We start from the raw sequence: 27,269 nt of genomic DNA, 5'->3' as shown, positions 1-27,269 counted from the left end.
TGCAAATCCCTGTACAGGGATATACCCACTGTGGAAGTCTACTCAGTCATTCAGTGAGATCATGGCAGGTCTGATAATTCTCAACTCCACTTTTCTGCCATTTCCCATTAATTCTTCATTCTCTTAATGCTTAAAAATCTGTCTATCTCAGCTTTGAATATACGTAATGACCAAGCCTTTACAGCCCTCAGTGGTAAAGAATTCAACAGATTCACTACCCTCTGAGAAAGAAATTTCTCATCTCTCTCTTAAATGTGCAACCCTTATTCTGAGATTGTGCCCTGTGGCCCAAAACTCATCCTCAGGGGGAAACAACCTTTCTGATCCACTCTGTCAAGTCCCTCAAGAATCCTCCATGTTTCAATAAGGATCTCTGTGCCATGTTAATTTGTTTTCAAGGCAGTTCTGAGCTTGGCCATTGTTTATTTTTAATTTTCTCCCAAAAATTGCTTAGATTAAGCAGTCGCTACTTTTTATGGGGATTATTATTGATTCATTTCTTTTAGTAAGTGAAAAATTGAGGGAGGGGAACAGCAATTGCTTCTATAACCAGGTGATTGGAGCTGCTGCTGGTAGTTTTACCCAGGCTACACGCCAATATGGCAGTGTTTGGCTTCTAGAATTTTCTTAATGACAGTGTAATAGGATGGTGAGCTTCATAGAATGGTTTCAGCACACAAGACCATTTAGCCCTTGAATCAACACTAGCTTTCTGAGAGAGCATACGTCTGTATGATCTCTGTGTCCATGGGACTGCAGCTTGTCACTCCTACTCATCGCACCAGTTCATACATGTTGGTGCAGAGTTTCTCAAACTGAAACATGGCCCTTGCTTTACAGATACCCACTGCATGTAATTGCTGTTAACATGTTAAAAATATCGTGCAACATGATGACTTAGTTCATCAATCACGATTTGTATTTCTGTCATCTGTTTCCATAATATTAAAATTATTAGAATTTGCCATTTCAATCTCTGTTGACAAATGGCTGACCGGTCTTTAGATGCTGCTTTGCAAAAGGGTTAATGATGGCAAAACATGCCTTCTGATTAAAATGCAGCGGAGCAAAAGAACTTGATTATTATTTTTCAACAGTTAATTGAATGAAAGTGAAGGCAAGCACTGTGCAGCCACATTGCTTTCTCTAAACTTAATCACTGATTATGATTAAATGGGTTCTGTGTAATAACAGAGTTGATGAATTTTTGTCTGTTCTTGCTGTCATTCACACATGATTGGCTTTCACCTTTCAAGTACAAGAGTCATTTTTTGCATTATGGCAGCTAAAGCTTACATTCTAATACCAATATTGCAATAGAATATCCAAATATTATTTTGCCAAACTGATTTTCATTTGCAGAAACGCAGTTTGAAAGACCATTAGTATTCAACGAATCTTTAAGTGGTTGCTCCTAGAGAGGTTATCTTACTTATCCATTTCAACTAGGAAACTTACTTTCTGCATGTTTACCAATTGATGTAGTTAGTGAGTTCTGTATTGCAGAATTCTCTATTTTATAACCATGTAAATAAATATTGAAGAGGTTTAATTTTTCACAAATGATGCTTCTTTATTGAATTGTAGCTAGGATATCAGACCTCTTTCTTAACATTAAAAAATCCTTAGAACTGGTAAAATCGCTGATGCAACAGATTCATCCTTCTTTGTCACATTGTCATTGTATATGCTGTTTTAATTTTGATGTGGAGGTGCTGGTGTTCGATTGGGGTGGAAGTGCTCAAAAGTCAGATGACACCAGGTTATAGTCTAACAGGTTTATTTGAAAACACTAACTTTCAGAGCTCTCCTCCTTCCCCAGGTGAAGTGTGGAGGAGGAGGTATACCAACACAGAATTTGTAAGCAAAGTAACAACCCTAAAAATGCCTCACTGACCACCTCCTGTTGAATCTTTAATCAGTTAGAAAGGAGGCACAGGTTTCTATTGATTATAATGCAAATCCCAGAATTACTTTCAAGTCTTTGCTCCAAGATAATTCAAGGTTTCATCAGAATACACAAGGGGTGACACTCAGGTCAGACAATGCATTTCAGGTGTGAGGCCTTGTTCAGAACCTGTCTGTGTTTAAACATGGAGTCAGGATGGTTTTATATTTTTGAACAAAATAGAATAGCTGCAAATGCATAAACATTGTAGATGAAATAATTCACACCATACATTTCTATTATGTGAGTGTGTGTGTGTGTGTGACAGACATAGAGAGTATGTGTTTTTGTGTGTGCGTGTTTGTGTGTGTGTTAGTGTGTGTGTGTGTGTGTGTGTGTGTAGTGTGATGGGGTCACCTGTTGCACCACATGAACCCAAGATCACAATGGAGGTCATCCTCATGGCTACAGAACTTGGCTATCAGCCTCTGTTCAGTGATCTTGCGTTGTAGTTTATCTCAAAGTTCACCTTAGAAGACACTTACCTGAATATCAGAGGCTAAATGTCCTTAACCACTGAAGGGCTTCCCCACTGGGAAGGAACGCCCCTGCCTGGCACTTGTTGCGTGGTGCTTTTCATCTGGTGTCATAGTGTCTGCATGGTTTCGCCAATATACCACACCTCGGGGCATCCTTGCCTGCAGCATATGAGATAGACAATGTTGGCCGAGTCACATGAGTATCTGCCCTGCACGTGATGGTGGTGTTTCCTACATGTGATGGTAGTATCCATGTCAGTTATCTGGCATGTCTTGCAGAGGTTGCCATGACAGGGTTGTGTGGTGTTGTGGTCAATGTTGTTCTGAAGGCTGGACAGTTTGCAGCAAACAATGGTCTGATTAAGGTTTGGCGATTGTTTGAAGGCAAGAAGTAGAGGCGTAGGGAAGATCATGGCAAGGTGCTCATCGTCATCAGTAAGGTATTGCAAGGGCAAAGATTTGAAAGAAATTCTGGGATTTGCATTTTAATCAATACAAACCTGTGCCACCATTCTAACTGATTAAAGATTCAACAGGAGGTGGTCAGCAAGCCGTTTTTAGGCTGTTACCTTTCTGCTTTTAAATTCTGTATCGATACACCTCCTCTTCCACACTACACCTGAGGAAGGGGCAGAGCTACAAAAGCTAGCGCTTTCAAATAAACTTCTGATTTTTTACTTCATTAATTTAGTTAATGATATCTGACTAAAAGAAATCAATACACAGTCAACCTGAGGACTTCAGATTTGCTGAGCAGATATGTGGATCATATTGCCAATAATTAGAATCCCTTTCCTCCTACTGTGCTATTATCATGTGAGAATGAAGGGTATTGTCTCTGAAAGAAGTTGTTAAATACCCCATGCTGTGGATTCTAACTCTCAAGTTTGCCACATATTTCACCAGTTGATAATGAGTCTTTGTTTTGTTCTGTTGGTTATTTACAAACTTCACTGGAGGACAATATTGGTGAACATAACATATCTCTGTTGACTTACTTGTGGAGTAGCTATACTATGAAGATTAATTGTTTACTATCGATATACTTAAAAAAAACTTCCATTTGTATGGTGCCTTCCGTGACCACAGGACATCAGAAAATGTTTTACAGCCTGTGAAGAATTAACTTCAAAGTGAAATCAGTGTTGTAATGTAAGAAAATTATAAGGCGTAATGGAAGGACAAAATAAACTAAGTATGTTTTTTCAAAAGTAGCTGTTGACCACAGACTCATTATCAATTGAAGGAAGATAGCCATTCTTCAGCAACCACCACCAATTTCGGGCTATAGCCAATCTAATATAAATACCCAATGAGACGACCCTGAAGGCTGTAGGTAACTGCATCTAACTTGGAAGCACATTTTCCAGAAGTGGCAGAAATGTGACAATGAGAGTTATCAGAGCATATCAGCATGCGCCTGTTTATGGAAGAGACAGTGGAGGAAAATGGGATATCAAAGTGCAACAAAATTTGCTGTTTACAAAGTAGTGATAACACCAATAGCCCCCATATGTGAAACATGACTATGTACTGCAGGCATGCTAAGAAGTTGGTTAGGCTCCACTTGAGATGGATTTACAACATTGTGGACATCATATAGGAGGACAAAGTCTCCAAACTAGGCAGAAATGTCTGGAATTAAAGCACTTGTAATGAAAGTCCAGCTCAGGTGGAAGGCAGATGTAGTATGTATGATTGATGATAATCACTAAGGTAGTTATGTATTCATAACTTGGACGCAGCCAGTAAGATAGGCTGAGGTAGTAAGTTCGAGTACACCTTGAAGATGAACCTCAGGTAATGAGGCATGTCCACCACAGACTGGGAGAAAAACATACGCAAGACTATCTGGGAAATAATCTCAAATAGTTTCTCTGTTTCATTTGAATAGCAAAGAATACAAGCAATAATGGACACAAGTTAGAAAGCCAAATTCTTCTTTGCTTACACTATGGAAAGTGAAGCAAGTCTGCAGATGGGCTCTACAGTCACAGTAGAATGACTTTTAATGCAAGAAACTTTCAATTACAAAGGGGAACTGATGACAATTTATGCATTTTAGCAGATTGCTTATTATCACCTACATAAAATAAGAGCGATTCCTCAATATAACAATTTTATTTTCAAAACTTAAGTGGACACCAGATGCCACCATATAGGGCATCACTTAGTTGAAACGATGCTAAAACAGCATTTGTGTGAAGCCAAGCCTGAATTATAATGTTCTGCAATCTAAGAAGGAATGGAAGGTCTTGTTTGATGGGGCTGGAGGAGGCAGGTGGAAGGATATTGAATGATATTAGAAAGTGGATGAGTGTGTAGGATATCACATTAAAAGTCTAGAAGTAACAAAGGAAAAATATTCAGAAGGCAAGATCCAGAACATTGAGGGAAATGCTACTGAGAATTCTCAGTCTGCAAAGCAAATAAAAGAACCTAACTGCGCAGTGAGAAATTTTTACTGCCATTAAAGGGAAGATGAAATTGAAAACAATTACTGTATTTATCTTAACAGAATAGTCATCAGAGGAAATTTGTGTTGGATTTGTTTCCTGTTATGCTCACCTGTTCATTAGCTATCTATAATAATTTATGTTGTATTTTAGAAGGATTGATTTTAACCGCAGTCTTTCTGAAGTCAGGTAGGCACTCTTACCTAGGCTTTCTTAATTAGCTACAACATAAGACTTTGAAAAGATGATAAAAACATTATCAGTAATCAGATTATGAATTTTAGAAAAACATGACTAATGAGGTCTGGTGGAGATCTTTGCTGTGTTGTTCAGGTCTTTGTGTCTCCATAGAAACTTGTATTCTTAGCACATTGTTTTTGAAATTATGTTACTGAGCTAACAACGTACTGCTGAAGCCTGATTGAGCAAATTAGGCCTTTCTTCCTAATGATTAAAGTTATTCTATATAGGTGACCACACCAGAGATGATGATGCCAACCACCATGTTTCTTCCTACAACTGTTCCAGAGAGAGAAAGCCATGCAGTGACTGCAACAAGCTCCAATACAGAGGACTCCACAAAACTACAAGGTATGTTGGATGAAAGCAGCTACATGGGAACCTGCTCCCTTACAAATTGCATTGTCGGGTACATATCATTCTGTCGCTTGTAGTCATTGTTTCCACGCAAGTCAAGCTACAGAATGGAATGACTATACATTGTCAGAAAAAAAAGATATAATGCTGTAAATTGAACTAATTGTTTATTCTTGATGTTTAATGGCTCTACATTAACCATTGCTCATTTGCCTGCAGCAAGTAAGTATTAGATCATTATCAGCCAAGCTGTGTCTATCACTTGCATAATAGGCAACATTAAAAGCAAATAACCCAAAATTGATAATTATTCTACACTTAATTTCCTAACATCCTGGTTTAGATCAGTTTCTAAAACAATCGCAACTTAACCTGGAGCAATCTCAGTGTTTATTTTCACATTCATCTTGGGACACTGTTAGGTTGCTACGTAGCAATAGAAATTGCTGGAGAAACTCAGCAGGTCCAGCAGCATCTGTGGGAGAGAGAAACAAAGTTATGTTTTGAGTCTGATCTGATTATTCTCCAGAACCCAGCTCTAAACAAGAGTCAATTCAGATTTGAAATGTTATTTTTTTCTCTCCACAGATACCATTAGAACTGCTGAATTACTGCAGCACTTTGTATTTCACATCTCCAGCATCTGCAGTACTTTTATTTTGTATCGCTCGTACCCTGACAAATGCTCTACTCTTGGATTCCTCTGAGGCAACATTGCAAAATGAAAATGTCCAGATGTTAGATGGAACATTGCTGTGTAGAATGTGTTCTGAGCCAACCAAATATTGATTATGTGTCCCAAACCTTTATTCAGAGTAGAGGAAAATTATGCAGGATGTGTGATGGGTATCTGCTCCTATATTGCTCCCTTAACACTACGGCCCAAAAGTTAAAATTAGCCCCATAGTAACAAAGAGTCATGAGTGTTTCATGTGACTTAGTTTGTCCTGTTTTAGATCTTGTGCATCCAAAAAGTGAGGCTTGTTCTTGCCACTGCCAGTTATTTAAGGATTTGAGGGCAAATGAGTCAACAGACATCATGTTCCACTGGTCAGTATTGTGAAAGTTAATGTAGAGCCTTATGTCTGTTTAATCAGTGTGAACCCCATAATCTGTACTTTCATTAAGGTCAGATTGTGTCCTCAAAGCTTCCTGTAAGCCTCAATATTCCAGTATCTTTGAATTTTGACATTACCTGAATCTTACAGTTCAGTTCAGTAGTTTTGTTCTGACACCTTCATTCTAGGAAAGGTACATTCATTTAATAAGGTGCCCACTTAACTCTTCCACTGTAGAATATGCCATTTTTTAAAATTTCTGCAGCTCCTGTTCCACAAAAATGGCACTTAGTTTATTCTATTGTAATTGAATTCAGACTGCAGGAAGTGAACCTCAATAGCAGTACAAAATGAAATAATCAGCCAGCAATTCCGAATTTGAACATCGAAGTATTTTGTAGAATTAGTTGTACTTATTGGAATTTTATCCCCTAATGTGCAAAATGAAATAGTTATTTCTTTGAATTTATTAGAATGAGAGCTGCCTGATTTGTGTTCATCCAGGCTTGTTATTCCATCAGAATCTACCTTTGGCAAATGTCAGATTATGGAGTCACCACTGTTTTAAAAATGTTCTTCCTGATGGGTATTCATTCAGACTGCTTTAAAACGTGGCAGTTTCTCATTAACAGTTAATATTATTATTTGCACCTAATACCCTATCAAATACATCATTGCCAACTCCAAAAGCCAAATTGTGCTTCAAAACTGGTCGTACATCTATTTCACTATTTTCCAGCACAGTGGCAAACTAAAATGAATTTTAAAGTACTATAAATAGTTTTGTAATGAAATGTATAATACTGAAGTCTAGAATATTGATAATACGGGTGTATACAAAGCTGAAATACAAAATAACAGAAACATCACTACCTCACAACTATTGGTTCTAGTTATTTGTTAAGGCCAAGAAAAGCAGACGCTAGTAAATTGTATCAATTTGATCGGTTTCTAAAATCATTCAACTCAAATTACTAGAAAACATTTAAGGTGCTTAAATAAATGGTAACTTATTGTATCTTGGTATTCAGAGGTACATTGCACAAATGGTATTGTAAATCTAAACTTTTAGTTAATATGACAATTACAATTCTTGTATTCAGTAAAAGCAAATTAGAAGTGGGACTTATAAGAATTTACACTACCCACTGATAGTTCTCATTAAATTTGTTTTCATTAGAAACATCAGATCCACCAGAAAAGAGCAATGTACCTTCGGAAAATACAGAGCGTAGCATGGAACCAAAGTCTTCTATTGACCAGAATTTAGTGAAGGATGATGCTGGGTTCCTGTGTTGGAAGAAAGGATGTAACCAGTTGTTTAAGACTTCCACTGCACTTCAGGCTCATTTCAATGAGATTCACGCAAAAAGGCCCCAACTACCTGTATCAGATCGTCATGTCTACAAATATCGCTGTAATCAGTGTAGCCTAGCCTTCAAGACCATTGAGAAACTGCAACTGCACTCTCAGTATCATGTAATTAGAGCTGCCACTATGTGCAGTTTGTGCCAGCGCAGCTTCCGTACCTTTCAAGCCTTGAAAAAGCACCTCGAGACAAGCCATCTGGAACTGAGTGAAAGTGACATCCAGCAACTTTATAGTGGACTTGCAATCAATGGTGATGTTATGGCCCTGGGTGATGCATCTCTGAGTGAAGATCAAGCTCTTGGGGCAGATGAAGATAAAGATGAGGAAAGTGATTCAGATGAGAAGCAGAGCCCTGTTGGAAGTGACTCTGGATCGATTCAAGAAGATTCTGGCTCTGAGCCAAAACGGGCCCTGCCATTTAGGAAAGGCCCTAATTTCACAATGGAAAAGTTCTTGGATCCCTCTCGTCCCTATAAGTGCACAGTCTGTAAGGAGTCATTTACACAAAAGAACATCTTGCTTGTCCATTATAATTCTGTGTCTCACCTGCACAAACTGAAAAGGGCCCTTCAGGAATCTGCTACTGGTCAATCTGAACCAACAAGCAGCCCAGATAACAAACCTTTCAAATGTAACACGTGTAATGTGGCCTACAGCCAAAGTTCAACCCTAGAGATCCACATGAGATCAGTGTTACACCAGACCAAAGCACGAGCAGCAAAGTTAGAAGCTGCTAGTAGCAGTGGAGGTGCTGGTGGCACCATTAGTAGCAGTAATACTACTATAGGATTGTCAACATCTAGTCCAAGCCCAAGTGGCAATAGCAATGGTAATGCTGATGTTAGTGTAAGTGGCAGTGGATGTGGAGTTACATATAGTGCTACCTCTAGCTTGGGTTTAATGAGTGGAAGCCAGATCATTGCTGATTCCATTGGAACATCTACAATTAGCAACACAGTTGCAACCAGCATTGCCACGTCGTTAGAACAGAAAGACACCAGCAAGAGAAAAATAGTTGATATGATCACTTCTCGACAACCACAGCAGCAGCAGCAGGTGCAGACATTGGCCCAAGTTCAAGCTCAAGCTCAGGCCCAGGCTCAGGCTCAGGCCCAAGTACAGGCTCAGTTACAACAAGAACTTCAGCAAGCTGCTCTCTTCCAGCCCCAGCTGTTCAATCCAGCTTTACTCCCCCATTTCCCCATGACCACTGAGGCTCTACTGCAACTTCAGCAGCAGCAACTATTATTCCCGTTCTATATTCCTGGAACAGAGTTCCAGCTGAACCCAGAAATCAACATACCTGCGAGTAGTGCTACATTAACAATACCAGGGACAAATACTCCACTTGAAGATGTGAAACCCCACAGTCAAAACCTGCAGCACCAAATGATTCAGCAGCAAGGGCAGCAGTCTTCTGTAACACAGCAGCATACCAATTTGCTCCAACAAAGCCAGCAGTTGGACAAGAAGCCAAAAGCAGTTCTAAAAGACAAAGACAAGGATGGGCAGAAAGACAAAGAAAATTATGAGAAATCTGATGAAGGGCTGATGTTGAAGGAAGTTTCCATGGAGGCACATAAATCCAAAGAAAGGAAAGACCAAACAGCATATAGTGGTAGTGAATCTTCTCTGCTCCCCCCTCGAATTCCCTCCGATGCTCGAGGAAATGCCACCAAAGCCTTGCTCGAAAATTTTGGGTTTGAACTTGTCATTCAGTACAATGAAAACAAACAAAAAGTTCAGAAAAAAAGTAAAAATGGCTTGAGTGATAATCTGGATAAATTGGAGTGTGACACATGTGGCAAATTATTCTCTAATATACTAATCCTGAAGAGCCATCAAGAACATGTGCATCAGCAGTTTTTGCCATTCGAGGAGCTTGAGCAGTTTGCCAAACAGTACAGAGACAACTATGATAAACTGTATCCCCTGAGGCCACAAACACCAGAGCCCCCTCCCCCGCCCCCACCTCCTCCCCCGCCACCACCTCCACCCCCTCCCCCTGCACCACCTCAACCATCTCCTGCTCAGAATCTTACATCTACTGCGCCACCTCACACACCACCTGCTATTTCAACTTCGCAAGCTTCTGTCTCCATTTCCCAACTCTCTATGCCAATGGACTTGCCTATTTTTTCACCTCTTCTGATGCAGTCAATGCCGTTACAGTCTTTACCACCACAGATACCCTCCCAGCTAACACCGGTGGACCCGAAACCTGCAGACTTGGCCCAGCTTTATCAGCAGCAGCTTAATCCAAATCTACTTCAGCAACAGCAAAATAAACGGCCACGGACACGCATCACTGACGAACAGCTCAAAATTCTCAGAGGGTACTTTGATATAAATAATTCACCAAACGAAGACCAAATCAAAGAAATGTCTGACAAGTCAGGGTTGCCACAGAAGGTAATAAAGCACTGGTTCCGAAATACGTTGTTTAAAGAACGACAGCGCAACAAGGACTCCCCGTACAATTTCAACAATCCTCCTGTTACATCACTTGAAGACCTTAAGGCAGATTCGAAGCCTCCCTCTCCAGAACCTGCAAGGGCTGAGTATTACAGAAGCAATCGATCGACCAGGACAAGATTTACGGACTATCAGCTGCGTGTCTTGCAGGATTTCTTTGATGCGAACGCTTATCCAAAAGATGACGAATTTGAGCAGCTTTCCAATTTGCTGAACCTTCCAACCCGTGTGATTGTTGTTTGGTTTCAAAACGCACGACAGAAGGCACGCAAGAACTATGAGAATCAAGGTGAAGGGAAGGAGGGTGAACGCCGTGAGCTGTCAAATGATCGTTACATTCGCACAAGTAATTTGAATTACCAATGTAAGAAATGCAGTTTGGTATTTCAGCGTATTTTTGACCTCATTAAACACCAAAAAAAACTGTGCTATAAAGATGAAGAGGATGATGGTCAATATGACAGTCAGACAGAGGACTCCATGGATGCATCTGAGTTGTCAGGGCCGTCTGCTTCATCCTGCAGCACTCCTATGACCTCAGCTGTCTGTGGTTCATCTTCAGCAGTGACAGCAAGCGTAACTTCTGGAAATATGCCTCGCACCTCAACGGAGAAAGAGGAAGGACCCTGTAACCCAGAGTTATCTGATGAGAAGCCAAAGCAGCCTGACTCTCCTGATACACAGCAGCAGCATTCACAAGAGAAGCTGTTACAACCAAAACCTGAGGTACAGCAGCAGCAGCCAGATCAGAAGACGCAGGTAACACAGCAGAAAGCTCCACAGCTCTCATCACCTCCGCAATCACAGCAGCAGTGCTCTGTACCCCAAGCCGTCCCCAGCCCATCTCAGCTTCCTCATGTTTCTTTAAATCCACTTCACACTTCAACACCACAACAGCTTGGAAGCCTACCTCCGCAGGTGATTCATTACCAGTGTGATCAGTGCAAACTGGCATTTCCCACCTTTGACCTTTGGCAGGAGCATCAACAGCTTCATTTTCTATCTGCGCAAAATCAGTTTGTGCATCCTCAGTTCTTAGATCGCCCAATAGACATGCCCTTCATGCTTTTTGACCCTACTAACCCTCTGCTAGCCAGTCAGCTACTTTCTGGAACTCTACCTCAGATCCCAGCAAGCTCTGCTTCTTCACCTTCTACACCAAATTCAGCTATGAACACACTAAAAAGAAAACTGGAAGAAAAAGCAAGTGTTAGTCCTGGAGATAATGATAGTGGAAACAATGGTGATGAACCTCAAAGAGATAAGCGTTTAAGGACAACTATCACACCAGAGCAATTGGAAATCCTCTATCAGAAGTACCTACTTGATTCAAACCCAACCCGGAAAATGTTGGACCACATTGCACATGAAGTCGGCCTCAAAAAACGTGTCGTTCAAGTTTGGTTCCAGAATACCCGTGCTCGGGAGAGAAAAGGCCAGTTTAGGGCTGTTGGTCCTGCACAAGCTCACAGACGCTGTCCATTCTGCAGAGCCCTTTTTAAAGCTAAGACAGCACTCGAAGCCCACATCCGATCGCGCCACTGGCATGAAGCTAAACGGGCTGGGTACAGCCTAATTATGTCCTCCGCTTTGTCGACTGATCCTGACGGAGGAAATCTATTAAAGGTAGATTCAACGGATTGCTCCAGTTTTGCCCAGCTTTCATCAATAAATAGTGATAGTCAATCCGCTACTCTTTCACCGGTGAATAAATGTGGAGAATTCTCACCCAAAGCTCTTCTTAGTCCATCATCTATCAAAGTGGAGGGACTTGAAGATTTTGATGGTCCTACAATTTCATCAGTGAACTTGGGATTTGACCAAACCAGGCTTGATAATGATGATTGTTCCTCAGTCAACACAGCTATCACTGACACTACAACCGGAGATGAGGCAAATGCAGACAATGACAGTGCAACAGGAATGTTAGCTGACTCAAAACCAATCCCTTATCAAGCAGAGGGTCTTCAGAAGATGGTGCAATCAACAATGCAAGATAATGAAGACAGGATATCATCTGGCTTAGTCAGTCCATCACCTAGCTATTACTCTAAGGAGATGGAAAATGATTGTACTATTGATCACAGTGAAACATCAAGCCTCGCTGATCCCTCTTCACCTTGCCCTGGTGGAAGCAATACATTGTCAAGGCACATAGACAATGAACGCCCAGGCCAAAAACGCTTCCGTACACAGATGACAAATCTCCAACTAAAGCTGCTGAAATCCTGCTTTAATGATTATCGAACACCAACCATGTTGGAATGTGAGGTTTTGGGAAATGAAATAGGGTTGCCAAAACGAGTTGTTCAAGTTTGGTTCCAGAATGCTAGGGCTAAGGAGAAGAAATCTAAGCTGAACATGGCAAAACATTTTGGTATCAATCAGACTACTTATGAAGGACCCAAATCAGAGTGCACTTTGTGTGGCATCAAGTATAGTGCCCGGCTATCTGTGCGAGACCATATCTTCTCTCAGCAACATATCTCCAAAGTGAAGGAGACCATTGGAAGTCAGCTGGATAAAGAAGTTGAATACATTGATCCAGCTACAGTCCGTCGGCTCATGGCACAACAAGAACTAGACCGCATTAAGAAAGCTAATGAGGTTCTTGGTTTAACATCACAGCAGCAAACACTTCAGCAGCAAGGCTTGTTTGATAATCCACCAGTACAAGCTCTTAATCTTCCTACTGCCTACCCAACATTGCCAGGGATTTCACCTGTATTACTGCCAGGTGTGGGCAGTCCTTCATCTTTACCTGGTTTTACTTCATCTAACACAGGTGGGTAGCATTACTGGTTTAAGTTTGCATTACATGGATTTTTTTGGTAGATTTCAATCTGATATTTGCCTACCATACAAATTTAACTTGTATCACTGAAGTCAAAACTAGCCCAACAGATAGGATGAAAGTGTCCTGTCATTGAAGACTGCTACCAAAAAATTTAAACACATTGCAGAAGATGTAATTACAAGGCAATAAACTGATACAAGTTTGATTCTTTTTTGCAATCTTGCCCTAGAAGGCACCAAGAATAGAGTATGGAGAATGCTGGGAGATAATCTTCTGAAGTTGGGGTTGAGGTGTTCTGTTTGAGCAACCAAACCTGACCTGCAGCGCTTTATCCAGCCTATGCAAAATGGAAAGTGTCCCTTCCATGCGTGTTACCCTTTCACTTTTACCATGCATATACACAATAAAACAATTTAGTTACTATCCTGAAAAGGAAACCTCATTGATCGAATAATCTCTCCAACATGAAAGTTGATAGTAACTAACTTGCTGACAGGGTTTTGTGACATCAGCAACTAATCAAGCCCGTATGTTATTTTATGATGTAGTGAATCAGGTGCAGATTTAACATAGATTCATATTTATTAATTTAATAATAGCAGGATACTTGACATTCTTTGTACAGGATCATGTCTGCAGGATCTACATTTTTGAAACCTATCAACAACATTAAAAATATCAGGTTAAATGGAACAGGCTGTAAAGAAGAAAGTGTTTTAGTATAATGTTACTCATGTTTTCTGTTAATAGAATCAAATTTTATTATTACACTAAATAACATTTTAACAAAATATTGCATTAATAAGTCATAATCCGTTCTGCTTTTCATTGGTCCTTTAAAGTAAGTGGAGTTTGTTGCTGTTTCAGTTACAGCACTGTATACGCTTCAGTTATACAGATTCTGAAATAAGAGTGAGATATTTTTAAAGTCAGAAATAGATCTTTAGCGTGTGTCCTGCAAAAGACTTACTTTATGTTATTATTGTCCCCGCTATGCCCAATATTGTATGAAGAAAACAGAAAAAAAACTTACCAGTATCTTACTTGAAAGAAAAGTACAAGAAATTAAGATTCAAACACCTTATGCCAAATTAAGCAGAATGAGATTAATACCAGTACTTCAAAAGATAGACTTAATTCTTATTTTAGGTGTAGCCAGAGACATTAATTTGATAATTAATTCTGAGTATACTATAGGGATTTCATCACACTGCTGTGTTCATAAAAATATCATAGATGTTCAGGAGTATAAATTGGAACAATGGAATACCTAAACCTCTTACGAAACAGTATGGAATTGAATTAGCAGATTGTGTTAAAATCTTCACATTCTATAACATGTCATTTTTGCCATGATACCCACATGAAACCAATCTTTCTTTGAGATCCACCTACAGGCTCCCTTCCCAACAAAACCAGATTGGACTTTTTTTTACAAATTGCAGTTAAGTGGATTTTATTGCTCATGAGGCTTGCATAGATGTCAATTTTAGTCCACCATCTTGCTAAGTTACATTCCTAATGTCCACTGATCTATAACAGGCACAGTTTTTTTTTCACTATCAATGAGATGTGAATATATATTCCACATATCTTAGCAGGTTTCATTTTGCATATCCTGATCCACATTTTTATCTACTTGTTACTTGCTTGGAAAACTCTAGTGTTTAACCCAGCAAAATATCCAAAATTAGTAGTTCATCAGTGATCTAAATTATTCTCTTACCCTTGAAAATAATTTCAAAAATGTGAAATAAGAAGTGGTAATTGTTTAAAATTAGGGCTCGAATTTATTATTTTGCTCCTATTTTTGTCTCTAAATGGCAGAACTGGGGTGATGTTCTGCATCAATATTGCAGGTAACCTAATGCTTTACACATGTGATGCTGCACAGCATTCCCCATAAAAACAAACATCGCTTACCTGTGACCTGCAGCAGTCACTAGATAGTGAAAGGTGGTGGCATTACAGTCCTGCCAGATCGGAAGGCTGCTGTCGTATTTTAGAGAGTGCAAGAGAGAGAGAGCGAGAGCAAAAGATGGCCACTGACTTCAGGGTCACCACATCTCAGGCAAAGAGAGAGCTTGAGAAGGAGAGGTTCAGCTGGTGCTGAGCCCATGTTGTTGGCATCACATACGAGACATCCGGCTAACTGAGCTCACCGAGCACTTTCAGGAGCAGACCCCTGGCTTGAGAAAATGTCATCATATGGTCTGGATGGGATCCCAAGTCAATTCCTTTAGTTTGCTTGCTCCAGTAGTCCCTAACTTGTACATTAACAATTAAAAGTTCATTAAACATGTTCAAACAGTGATTATAAACAGAACTGTGAAATTTGTTTCAAACAGCTTTGTCATGTTAATTTGAGTTTATTAGTCATGATAATATGTCCAGTTACTTCAAAGTATTGAACACTGTGTTCAGTAAAGCTGCCACTTTCTTCACAGTGGACTATTGATACCAATAAGGACCTGGGCACAAACTGGATATTTTAGATGGGCTTGAGTTTATATAGGTTTTTTTTCCCCTTTATTCTAACATGGAACGTGAGCACCTTTGGCAAGGACAGCAATTGTTGCCAATTCCTAATTGCCCTTGAACTGAGGGGCTTGCTGGGCCATTTCAGAGTACTGTTAAAAGTTAGCCAACTGCTATGGGTCTGGAGTGACATGTAAGCCAGACTGGGTAAGGACAGCAGGTTTCCTTTCCTCCAGGACATTAGTGAATCAGTGGGGTTTTTAAAGCAATCAAAGATATTGTCGTTACTTAGACTAACTTTATACTCTAGAGTTACCAATTGAATTTAAATTGTGGGATTCAATCTTATAGCTCCAGATGATTAGCCTAGGCCTCAAGATTACTAGCCTTGTGACATTCCCCTGGCTGTCTCACCTCATTTAGGGGGCAGTTCATAATGTGCTGCATGCATGCCACCACTTCATGGCTTCAAGCCCTCAGAACAGCTCACCAGTGTGTATTTAAATCAGATAATGACGCATTGCACATCAGTAGCAAGAATGGGAATAAAACAATATTTCAAAAAAGTAGAAAACCAATGGATAATGATGAATATGCTGTGCAAAGCGAATCAAAATACATTACTATATAAATTTTAAAGGCCATAATGCCGACTAAAAACCTGCCCAACAGAAACTTATCGTGTAACTTTGTGCATCTATCAAGTTCTATTGTCTGTTGCTGGTGGCCCCAAACTTAACTCACAAAGATGAAAGATCCACTTGCATTTGTAAAATTCTCATCTTACTGAAAGACATACTACACAAAAAAGTGCAAACTATTCTGCAATGTATGAAAGGATAAACAAACCCTTTTTAAAAAAATATTCATCAGCTCTTTTGTGGATCTGTTGGTGGTTTATGTTTCTTCTTTCTATTTATTTTTAGCTTTAACTTCTCCTAAACCTAACCTTTTGGGCATTCCTGGTTCAACTGTACCCTCCCCTGGCCTTCCAACTACTGGACTGCCAAGCAAGCAACCTCCTTCATTGACATCGCAGGCCCCAGCACAGGCTACCGCAACAATCCCACGTCCAGCATCGGCTACCCAGCAGCAGCAACCTGAGCAACGCAAAAGCAAAGAAAATGAGAGGGCAAAAGAAAAGGAAAAAGATAAAACGGATCCTATGCCTACGGCAAACAAGGAGAAAAACGATAACAGTGCTGGCACATCCGTACCTCTTCCAGGCATGGAGTATGTGGTCGATCCAGCCCAGCTTCAGGCTCTGCAAACTGCACTGTCTTCTGATCCAACAGCCCTGCTCACCAGCCAGTTTCTGCCCTACTTTGTGCCAGGCTTTTCTCCGTACTACGCCCCACAAATTCCCGGAGCCCTTCAAGGAGGATACCTCCAACCAATGTACGGGATGGAGGGTCTCTTCCCCTACAACCCAGCATTATCCCAAGCTCTAATGGGGCTGTCACCAGGTTCTTTGCTGCAGCAATATCAGCAGTATCAGCAAAGTCTACAAGATGCCCTCCAGCAGCAGCAGAGGCAGTTGCAGCAACAGCAACAGCAACATCAGCTGCAACAACAACAATTACAGCAACAGCTACAGCAACAACAGCCAAAGCAACAGTCTAAACCAAGCCAAGTCCCCGGCCCACAACTAACAGCTTCCCCAGATAAAGAATCCGCCAAAGAATCTCCTAAAACAGAAGAGCAAGCCAGTGCTCCCAGAGAAACATCCCTTTCCAAACCAGAAGAACAGCAACAAACAGAAAGCAAAAGTACGGACTCGCTTGACCTGTTCATTGTTCCAAAGGTGCAGTACAAGTTGGTCTGTCGCAAGTGTCAGATGGTCTTCACTGATGAAGAGACAGCCATGAGCCACCTGCAGTCAATATGTTTCTTTGGTCAGTCTGTGATAAATCTGCAAGAGACGGTGCTTCGTGTCCCCACCAGCACCTACCACTGCCTGGCCTGTGATACTACACTGAGCGGGGATGAAGCTCTAAGTCAACATCTCGAGTCAACCTTGCACAAACACAGAACAATCAAACGAGCAGCAAGATACGCCAAAGAGCACGCTAGTTTATTACCTCACTCAGCCTGCTTCCCCGATCCTAACACCGCATCTACCTCGCAGTCTGCCACTCACTCTAACGACAGCCCCTCCTCCAGCCTGTCCCCCCATGCCTCCATAAAATCTTGGCCTAACATTCTTTCCCGAGCCTCAGTCAGGAAGCCCTCTTCTTTACCTTCTCTCTCCTCATCTTCAACAGTTACCTCAAGTTCATGCAGCACCTCAGGGGTTCAGACCTCTATACCAACAGACGGCTATTCAGATGAGTCTGACAGTGAGCTCAGCCAGAAGTCAGATGGCCTGGATTGTCCGCTGGAGGGTCCAAATGACCCCAGCTGCCGCAGAGACAGTAGTCTGACTAGTGTAGGAATGGACACCTTCAGATTGTAAGCTTGAAGATGGACAATATGATTAATAAAGAAAAACAAACCAATTTCAAAAAAGACTAACTGCAATTCCAAAGCTTCTAACCAAAAAAATAAAATCTTTCAGGATTGTTGTCTCATATTGATATGCTGGCAACATCTAAACCTGTTACACTGGTTGCTAGAAGGTACTATGGTTAGCTGAGCAATGACAGAAACCAGAAAGCAATGAACTGCCTCAATTTAATTACAGTGGTCTTTGAACCTGAAACCCTTTATTTCCCCAGTGCAAACATGCCCTAAGTTGATAGCACAGCAGATGTCAGCATGTACCTTATGGGATGACAATCCACCATTTACAGTTTAGATTTCTTGCTATATAAGCATTCGGATACCAATGGCTAGCTAAAATGTAATGTCTTGTATTCTCAGGTCAATAGCTCACACCTTGTTCTGTTTTCAGAATCATATTTTGCTTTTGTTTGTTTGTTTATCCTGTTTTTTTTATTTTTTTTGTTCCAGAAGAAGTTTTTTTTTCAAATGGGCAGAAAGTATTCAAAAGAGTTAAAATATTAAACACATCTAACTGGGGATTTACAAAGAATAGCTCTTCTGCTGTATAATCTGAGGGATAATTAAGCACTCCCATTGCCACCAAAACACAAGAGTGTTGAGGACTTGTAGCTGAGATAACAACGAATTTAAAAGAAAACTAACTTTCTGTATTTATGATAGATATGAACATTTTGGTGTTGAGTAGTTTGTTGCATTGGAAATGACCTAAACAGTATGGTAGATTGAAAACCTTTGTGTACATTAGCTTTTGTATTGTCCAACAGAAAGCTCTTCATTTTGATGTTGTCTTGTTCATTCCTATAGGGTAGATTGAATCAAGTTACTGGTCTATGCTTTTCTGTCGTATTCCTTCCTTTCCCACCTTCCCCTTCCAACCTTGAAACCTTCCTTAATGCTCACCTTCCTCTTTGAAGGTGGTTTGCTCTAGTTTTATAGAAGGAGGAAAAAAAAAGTAAATTTAAAAGATTTTTTGTGGATAGGGTCCTTTTCAATTTTTTTGTGAACCTTTAAGGAACATAATGATTATTTACCTGTGTCTGTAACCTTTGTGCACTTACCTCTCTGCTTTTGTAGATGCTATGGAAATTTTTCCTATGAAGCAGACATTTGTTTTTTTGTGTAGTGTGGCGGCAGTCTGGTCTTTATTTTGGGGGGGGGGGTGGGGAGGGAGGGAGGGAGGAGATTAATTATTATTTTTTCTTTGTCATAAGAGAAAAAATTCTCGCGCTTTAACAAAATCCAAAGACATACACTTTCACCATTGGTGCATAAAGATGAAAAGAGGCATCTTTATACTTGAGAATTTGTTCTTCTGATTTAATAAAAATTTAACAAAAAAGGAATGGTAATATCCAGGCTACTGCCATTGCTTCTTCTGTGAGCAAAGTAGTAGCTTAAGACAAACAAAAATACCAAAAAAAAACTTTTTACTTAAAGGTTTGTCCTTGTATTGTGGAATAAGTGCAGTGGTGGTTAGAAGACACTGCTACTACCAAGAATATCAGATAGTGATCTTTTAAGAAAATGTCTTTGTTATTTGGGCACTTGTGTTATGTACATCTCTGTAGTCACATTTAATGTCAAAAAATTCATTAGCATTAAAAAGGTCTGAACTCTTTTTTAAAAAAAGTCTTTTTTTTGCTGCAAATGTTGTAGTCCCACAATAGATGCTTGCTTATACCTTGCTTTTTGCTAAGCTTTACTGGAAACCAATAAATCAGTTTTAGCCCTTGCTTTTTTGATATTCCTTTTTTCATCTTTCTGTTGCAAATGGAACGTTTTTAGACTGTGAATACACCTTTCCATGGTTCAGTTTGGCTGATGCTTTTACTAATGTCAAAAGCCAACCAAAATTTGCAGAACTCCAGTTCATTCCAAACTATAAACTTGGAGTTTGTTGCAGGGACTGATTTTTGTTTTGTTTTTGTTTTGAAGTAGTCAATAAGCTGTTGTACATATTCATAATCAGGCTTGTGCACAGTGCAAAAATGATTTTTTTGTAATAATTACATGCAGATAGTTTAACTTCAGTTTCAGAGGTGACAGAAATTTAAATTACATTCAAAAGTAGGCCTATTTTACATAAAGATATCTGATGACGTTCAAAAGTGGAAAATTCAAATTCTTTTCTAAATGAGGTTAAGAAAAAAATAGCTCCCACAAGATGAAAAATTTTATTCCAAGGTTGTACAGTTTTTGTTTTTGTTTTGTTTTTTGATGTGATTCTATGAAATATATTCGGCATTTAACTGTTAATTTGTATGTTAGTATGTTTCTGTATCATATATAATTTTCCTCATATTAACTGTTAACATTTTAACACTAGCATTATATTTTAAATACTGATTTGTTTTATGTTTTTTATCTTTATATACTATGACATGGCCTCTTAAGGTGCAATTTTCTGGTTTGTATTTTCTTGGAACTCTGACCTTTGTTTCCAAAGTCTGTTCAGTAGCACTTGTACTCTACCATTTACAAAGACTAATAATTGTGTGGGTCAGGCTACCCCAAGTTTTACAGTTAAACGTAGCAAGACGTACAGGTGAAAAGTGGACAAGACATATTTGCATCTAAAGGCATCACCAGTACTGAAACACGGAGCTGGAAAAAAGCACTGAGCAGTTTTTTGAATAAAAAATATTTAACTATATATGAATGTGGCCAAAGCTTTAAGCAATGAGAATGGTGCCACATTAAAAGTGTCCATTTTTTGTGGCATGGGGAAAAAGAATAAGACAAGAGAAGCATTAACACAAGTCAGCATACTTGATGTATCTAAGTTCTTGGACAATAAAGAAGATTATTGTCATTCTTGTGGAGAAACTGCCCACTGTGAACAGCATTGACTTTTACATCTTGGGCAACTTTGGAAACATTACCCTGAGGTGAAAGAGGTATCTCCAGCCTTGCAATGTACAAAAAAAGAGCAAGTTAAACCAAAAATGATGTTCTTGATGTTTTTTCTATAATGTAGTCTTGTTAGTTTTTTTGTTACTGTAACAATAATGAAAAAAAAATTTCAACTGTACCAAAATCATGGAAACTAACGACCACGTGGATTTCGAACTTTAAAAAATTTTGTCACAAACCTTGTTGTCATAGTTAAGTTGATTGTAGATGGTAATTGAATATACTCCTTTGAAAATACTTCATCAAGTATGTTTCTTGCTCATTGTGATACATTAAAAAAAAGCAGTATGAGCAAAGCTTTGTGTTTGGTTATGTTATTCACTCATTTAAGAAATGATCCTCTCTCCTATTCAGACCAAAATCTTAAGATGTTCAGTCTCACTATTATATTCCAGTGCAAGTGGTTATTGTTGCCATTTTTGTGCAGGTGGATAGTGGCAAGTTAACAATCCTGTTTTCAGAAAAGTCTGAAGAATAAAGGTTTATACACATGTGAGTATATGAAGTTGACCATGCCATATTAGTGTGCACTACATCTTTCAATTTGGGTTGCAATTTTTCTGCTCTGTGTGCAGCTGGTACTCAGTGGCAGCAGTGTTTCAGTCTCCCCTTTGAGGCAGACATGCTGCTGGTCCCTTCACAAACAAATCGTCTGTGTCACATCGCACACTTAAGATTGGTGTGTTGTAGAAGGTCTGCTGTAAATTGCAAGCTGTCTTCCTGTTAGGTGAAAAGTTAGATGCACAGATCAACTCTTGCCCTTTGCATTCACAGTTGCCCAGACTACACAAGTACTAGATGAGCTACTCAGCATCTGATATTACAAGCCCAGTTGCCCACCTGTTTTGACCATATGGTGATCATTAAGGTATTGTAGCAAATGTCAGCTCCAATCTTTGCAAGTCAAAAATATGCAGAAATATTTTAATTTTTACCAGTGGGCACCAAATCCAACCTCTTTTGTCATAATAATAATCCTTTGATCTCCATGTGGTAATAATATGTTGCAATACAACATGTGTTTACCATGTGGAGATCATTATCAGCTTAAGAATTGAAGCCAGGGCAAATAAGACTGAATGAGCTGCTCACCCTGGTGGTGCCTAGTGACACAAGTTACTGGCAAGATTTGTGAACCAACAGATTTGTGTGAGTAAATCAACTAAGAAATATTAATTTTTGTGCCTGCTCTGTGGAGAACTTTTCCATCACGGATTGAACAAGGATATGGCTCATTTGCAGCCAATGACTTTCTGTATCAAACATGTGTCAGGATCATAATGTATTTGTGTACTTTTACAAAAAACGTTTCTAGTTAATCAAGATGCAAATTCTCAAAACTGGTGTCTGACACTATCCTTTTCCCACTTTCAGTTAGTGCACACAGAAATGTAAAGAGAGGCTTTTTAAAATGACAATGATTGGTATTAGACTGAGCGAGGATCTGTAGATGGGTCACTGGACTGGAAATGTTAACTCTCTCTCTCTCCACAGATGCCTCCAGAACCTCTGTTTCTGTGGTTTGTTTGTGTAGAACGGGTTGTGCAACTGGCTCACGAGAACTGTAGCTCACTGCGCATCTGATTGAAACTAACAGCCTGGTTGTCCTGCGGGTGTTTCCGAGCTAATTAAATGCTAATATCGGGAAAAGCACAGGCAACTGGATTGTGACCACTGAAGAGATTCAACGAGTTTCTGAAGTTCCCAGGCTGTCCAATGGAGCTCAGTTTCACACTCGGTTGCATTGATGTTCTGTGTTTTGGTGCAAAACCCAGCACGGTTTAAGAGTTGATCCAGCAGCAGAGGACATGCCCCGTTCAATTGCAGTGCGCCGTCAGGTCACCAGTCTGACGCCCCGGTTACGTTGCATATTCAAAATCATTTTCAATCAAAGGAAGCTAACATGATGGCAATTTATCCGAAGTGAAAGCGGTTCCGTTTCGCAGCTTTTTTTTGTAAGTCCGCACTGCGCTTTTTTAAAAATCTAACGGGTCTTCCAAATTTCAAATTAACTTTGACCACTTTCGTTGAGCGTCTCTTTTTATTGGCAGAATTGCAACATCATAAAAAAAATCACGGGAAGAGGAGGCGGGAGTTCGATTCGCATCAAAATGAAAAAGAACAGCGAAGACGTCAGTGAGACACATTCTAATAGGGAGAGGAATCTTTCATTTCTGTTTTTGCTGGCAGCTCTCAGAATGGGGGGGGGGGGGGGGAACAGACGTCTGTGCTACCATTTTTAAGGCCGTCTGCCGTTCTTACCATCAAATGGCAGGTCAGAGCTGGTACAGTGAGGCTCTCTCGTTCCCCACCTTGCTGCTGTAGTTGAAGTGAAAGATAAGATTTGAAGCAGCTATTCAGTCGGATGACAGGAAGGTGTCAAGAGATAATAAAGTGTGAGGCTGGATGAACACAGCAGGCCAAGCAGCATCTCAGGAGCAGGAAAGCTGACCTTTCGGGCCTAGACCCTTCATCAGAGAGGGGGATGGGGAGAGTGTTCTGAAATAAATAAGGACAGGGGGAGGCGGATCGAAGATGGATAGAGGAGAAGATAGGTGGAGAGGAGACACAAGTTAAAGGGGCGGGGATGGAGCCTGTAGAGGTGAGTATAGAAGGTGTCAGTTTAGGTTGCCAAGCATAAAGCTAAAGGAGGTGTCCACACACCCCAACCTGAGAAAGATTGCGCCCAGGATCTGTTTGCAAAGCTGGAGCTGGACTTTTAAGGTAGCGCACCCAACTGGGACCTCCTGTCTGCTGTGCTTGTGCCTGTGCACCTGGCACTCACCTTACCCTGTTTTCCATCACTCCTTCAATTAAAACTATCACATTTAGTAGAAACAAAGAGAAATCAGCAACAAGACAAAATTGTGGAGAAACACAATAATGTTTCGGATTGATTATCTTTCATCAGAACCTGAAGAGGTACACATATGCAGCCTGACATGAGTACCTAGAGCAACAAAAACAAAGTTGCTCGAAAACCTCAGCAGGTCTGGCAGCATCTGAGGAAGAGTCACTGGACCCGAAATGTTAACTCTATTTTCTCCTTCACAAATGCTGCCAGACCTGCTGAGCTTTTCCAACAACTTTGTTTTTGTTCCTGATTTACAGCATCTGCAGTTCTTACGGTTTTTATGAGTACCTAGAGCATTTTTTCTTACATTTTGGACATACAGCATCCACTGTATTTTGCTTTTGTACAGGATCATACACCACTTGAACTGTTTGCTACTGCTGCCTCTACACTGTCCTCACCATTGCTCCTGATACTTCACCTCTATTTTTAACACACTCTTGGTATTAGTCTATCCTAACAAACATATCTTAGTCGCATATCACCAAACATGCTCCTTTTCTTCTAATGTCACACCTGGTGCTAGGCTGCAGTCAGTCTTCTGAGACTAAAACACCCTGAGTTTTCAGTTACCTGCCACTTCAACACGCCAACGTCTCTGTTTCAGGCCTGCTGCAGTGCTCCAGCAAAGCTGTGTGCAAGCTGGAAGAACAGTACCTCAGTTTCCACTTGGGAACTCTGCGGACTTCTGGACTCAATATCGAGTTCAACAATATTAGGCCTTGAGGCACCTTCTCCCATGTTCTTACCCCCAACCCCATGCTCCAGGTCTTGTTGTCACATTCTTCCAATACACACAACCCATGGTTCACAACTAATAGTCCCCGTTAGTAGATATTTGTTCTTCTAGGCTCATCATAATCCACTCCTTTGTCTGTCCAAGTGTTTTCTCTCACTTTGGACTTTATCTCTACCTGACATTCACTCCTTAACACCAACCCTGCCCCCAACTTCTGCATAAAAATCTACTATCAGTTTCCTTTTCTCTTAACAATTACAGGTTCTTGCACCCTGATTAACCATCTGCTTTCTGCTGCACTTACTCATTCACACACTCTACATGACAAAGTGGTACTGTACTGAGCAGTGTTATGCTAACCCTGGACACTAACATGTAACATTTACCCTGACTTCCCTTTCCAGGACTTTTAGAAATCGAGGACCTCAATACATCAATAAAAGCAGAAGACAGCTCTCCTGTCAGTCAAGCACCAGCACTGAAATCAACATCTTGCATAGGTGGTCAGTTACAGCTGTCTGCATTGGGAGATTCACTGAGCTCAAGTACACGTGTGAAAGTGTAAGAGGATAAGGCAGACAACTTTAGCAGAGAGTGAGTTTGGAACCTGGCAGTACTGCAGAGGACATGGTTGCGAACCTCTAGAGTATATTCAGGAGAAGATTGACTTCTGGACTCACCCCAGGACCAGCCTTCCATGGACCCTGTACACAATGTTTGACTGTACAGTGGAGTCCAGCGCCAATCTTTTGTGCAGTACTTGCATTGGGCGTGGAAACAATACGTCAGTCATGCTCAGTTCTGCGAATGTCAAAGCAGGGCCACATTGCGTTCAGTAACAGGGTGTGTCATCTACCAATGGGCTGGAGCCTCATCAGTGAAACAGAGACATCAAACACACTGCTCCTCAATTGAAGAGATAATGGGAACTGCAGATGCTGGAGATTCCAAGATAATAAAATGTGAGGCTGGATGAACACAGCAGGCCAAGCAGCATCTCAGGAGCACAAAAGCTGACGTTTCGGGCCTGGACCCTTCATCAGAGGGTCTGATGAAGGGTCCAGGCCCGAAACGTCAGCTTTTGTGCTCCTGAGATGCTGCTTGGCCTGCTGTGTTCATCCAGCCTCACATTTTATTATCTTGGCTCCTCAATTGAATGTGTTTTGCTCCTGCACACATACCTGTTGTTAGACTTCCAGTGTCATTTCCACTTTTCCTTTTCTGTCAATAGTTACAAATTGTTGTGCTACAAAGTAGCGCACTTTTATTTTATTTGTGGAAAATTTCCTACACAATGTCCTGCTGTTTCAAAAAGTAATTATCTAAAATATTGTACCTCTGGGGCAGCCAACACAGACTAAAATATCCACAGACAGCTCAGTAAGACTTAGCAAAGACTTGCATGAATGCAGCTGGCAATAGATTCAAATAGTACTGTTGCAACCTTCTTCATTACTGTTGGCACTGATGGATAGTAGGTAGTTTTAATAATTAAGATTTCCAGTGCTATGTACACTCAGTTTATTCTGGCAAAAAGAGACCTTAACCAGACACTTGGCTCTAACATTAAACTCGTGAGGCCCTTGCTACCTTCAGGTTGAGCTACTAAAAATCACCCAAGTTAATATGTGAAATGTAGTTTAAACTCAAGATTGACATTTTGATGGTTTTACATTTGATTTTTCACCAAACAAAAGGTGGTCATAGGTCAAATTCTTTCCTCACTCTATACAGGTCCTAATTAGCAAATTGCCATATGACAGAATGAGAGGTCCTTTGACTTCAACTTATTGAGTAGCAGATGATTGCTTGGTAGTACAGAACTAAAACATTGCTAACAGGAGACACAAATCCAAACATGATTGTCTTGCCCTCAATAGAACTGGGATGCAAGAAGACGAAGTTTGAAAGAGAATACACAATTTATTCAACATGAGAAGAGGGTAGATTGGATTGTATGGAAATGTAGTTGAATTTGCTAATTGACAGTCGTGGCTAATTGATTAACCTCAGTCTAGGCAGGTAGATATTTTTAATCAACCTGTTCAAACATATTGTAATACGTGTCTGTGGCAGGTGAGACTTGAACCTCGGTCTTCTGCTGCAAAGATAGGGAAGGCAGAAATACTGCAGATGCTGGATACCTGAGACAAACACAGACAATGCTGGAAAAAAAAACTCAATAGGTCAGGTAGCATTTGTGGGGAGAGAAACAGAAACATTTTGAGCCTGGTATGACACTTCTCCAGAAATTACTGACTGACTGATTAGGGTATCACATACTCTTAGAGTCTAACTGCCTGGTCTACAATCAATCAGCCAGCTAAAATTGACAGTTAACAAAATCAGCAGGATCTTCATGCCAACCATGGTCCAGCAATCAGCACTGTCTTCTCATGTTGTATAAATTGGCATTCCCTTTCTAAATTCGGTTTCTTACATAGCAGATGAATACAAGATAAAAGTTTTGACTTTGTATCTCTTTTTAACAATGTATATTTATATTAAATGTACTGTATTTAGAAGCTGGCTAATGTATTAAAATCAATTTATGAAGAATCTACAAAAGGAAAAAATACTTAATATTGCAAATCTCTGT

The 27,269-nt window shown here is 40.2% G+C and overlaps 1 protein-coding gene across 4 annotated transcripts in view; it reads left to right on the top strand.

The window, feature by feature from the left end:
• The window catches only part of zfhx3b (zinc finger homeobox 3b), a 499,602-nt gene extending 480,303 nt beyond the window's left edge, over window positions 1–19,299 (top strand). For all 4 annotated transcript variants that reach the window (XM_048546438.2, XM_048546439.2, XM_048546435.2 and 1 more), the window contains 3 exons: window positions 5,354–5,474; window positions 7,719–13,169; window positions 16,586–19,299. In XM_048546438.2, coding sequence (XP_048402395.2) covers window positions 5,354–5,474; window positions 7,719–13,169; window positions 16,586–18,114 — 7,101 coding nt within the window. In that variant the 3' untranslated portion in view covers window positions 18,115–19,299. The remainder of the gene's footprint in view (window positions 1–5,353; window positions 5,475–7,718; window positions 13,170–16,585) is intronic.
• Window positions 19,300–27,269: the final 7,970 nt, after the last annotated feature.

This window comes from Stegostoma tigrinum, chromosome 16 (assembly GCF_030684315.1).
Source record: "Stegostoma tigrinum isolate sSteTig4 chromosome 16, sSteTig4.hap1, whole genome shotgun sequence".
In the NCBI taxonomy this organism is placed as follows: domain Eukaryota; kingdom Metazoa; phylum Chordata; class Chondrichthyes; order Orectolobiformes; family Stegostomatidae; genus Stegostoma; species Stegostoma tigrinum.
Note: the sequence above shows the minus strand (reverse complement) of the source record. Positions and strands in the feature narration are given on the sequence as shown.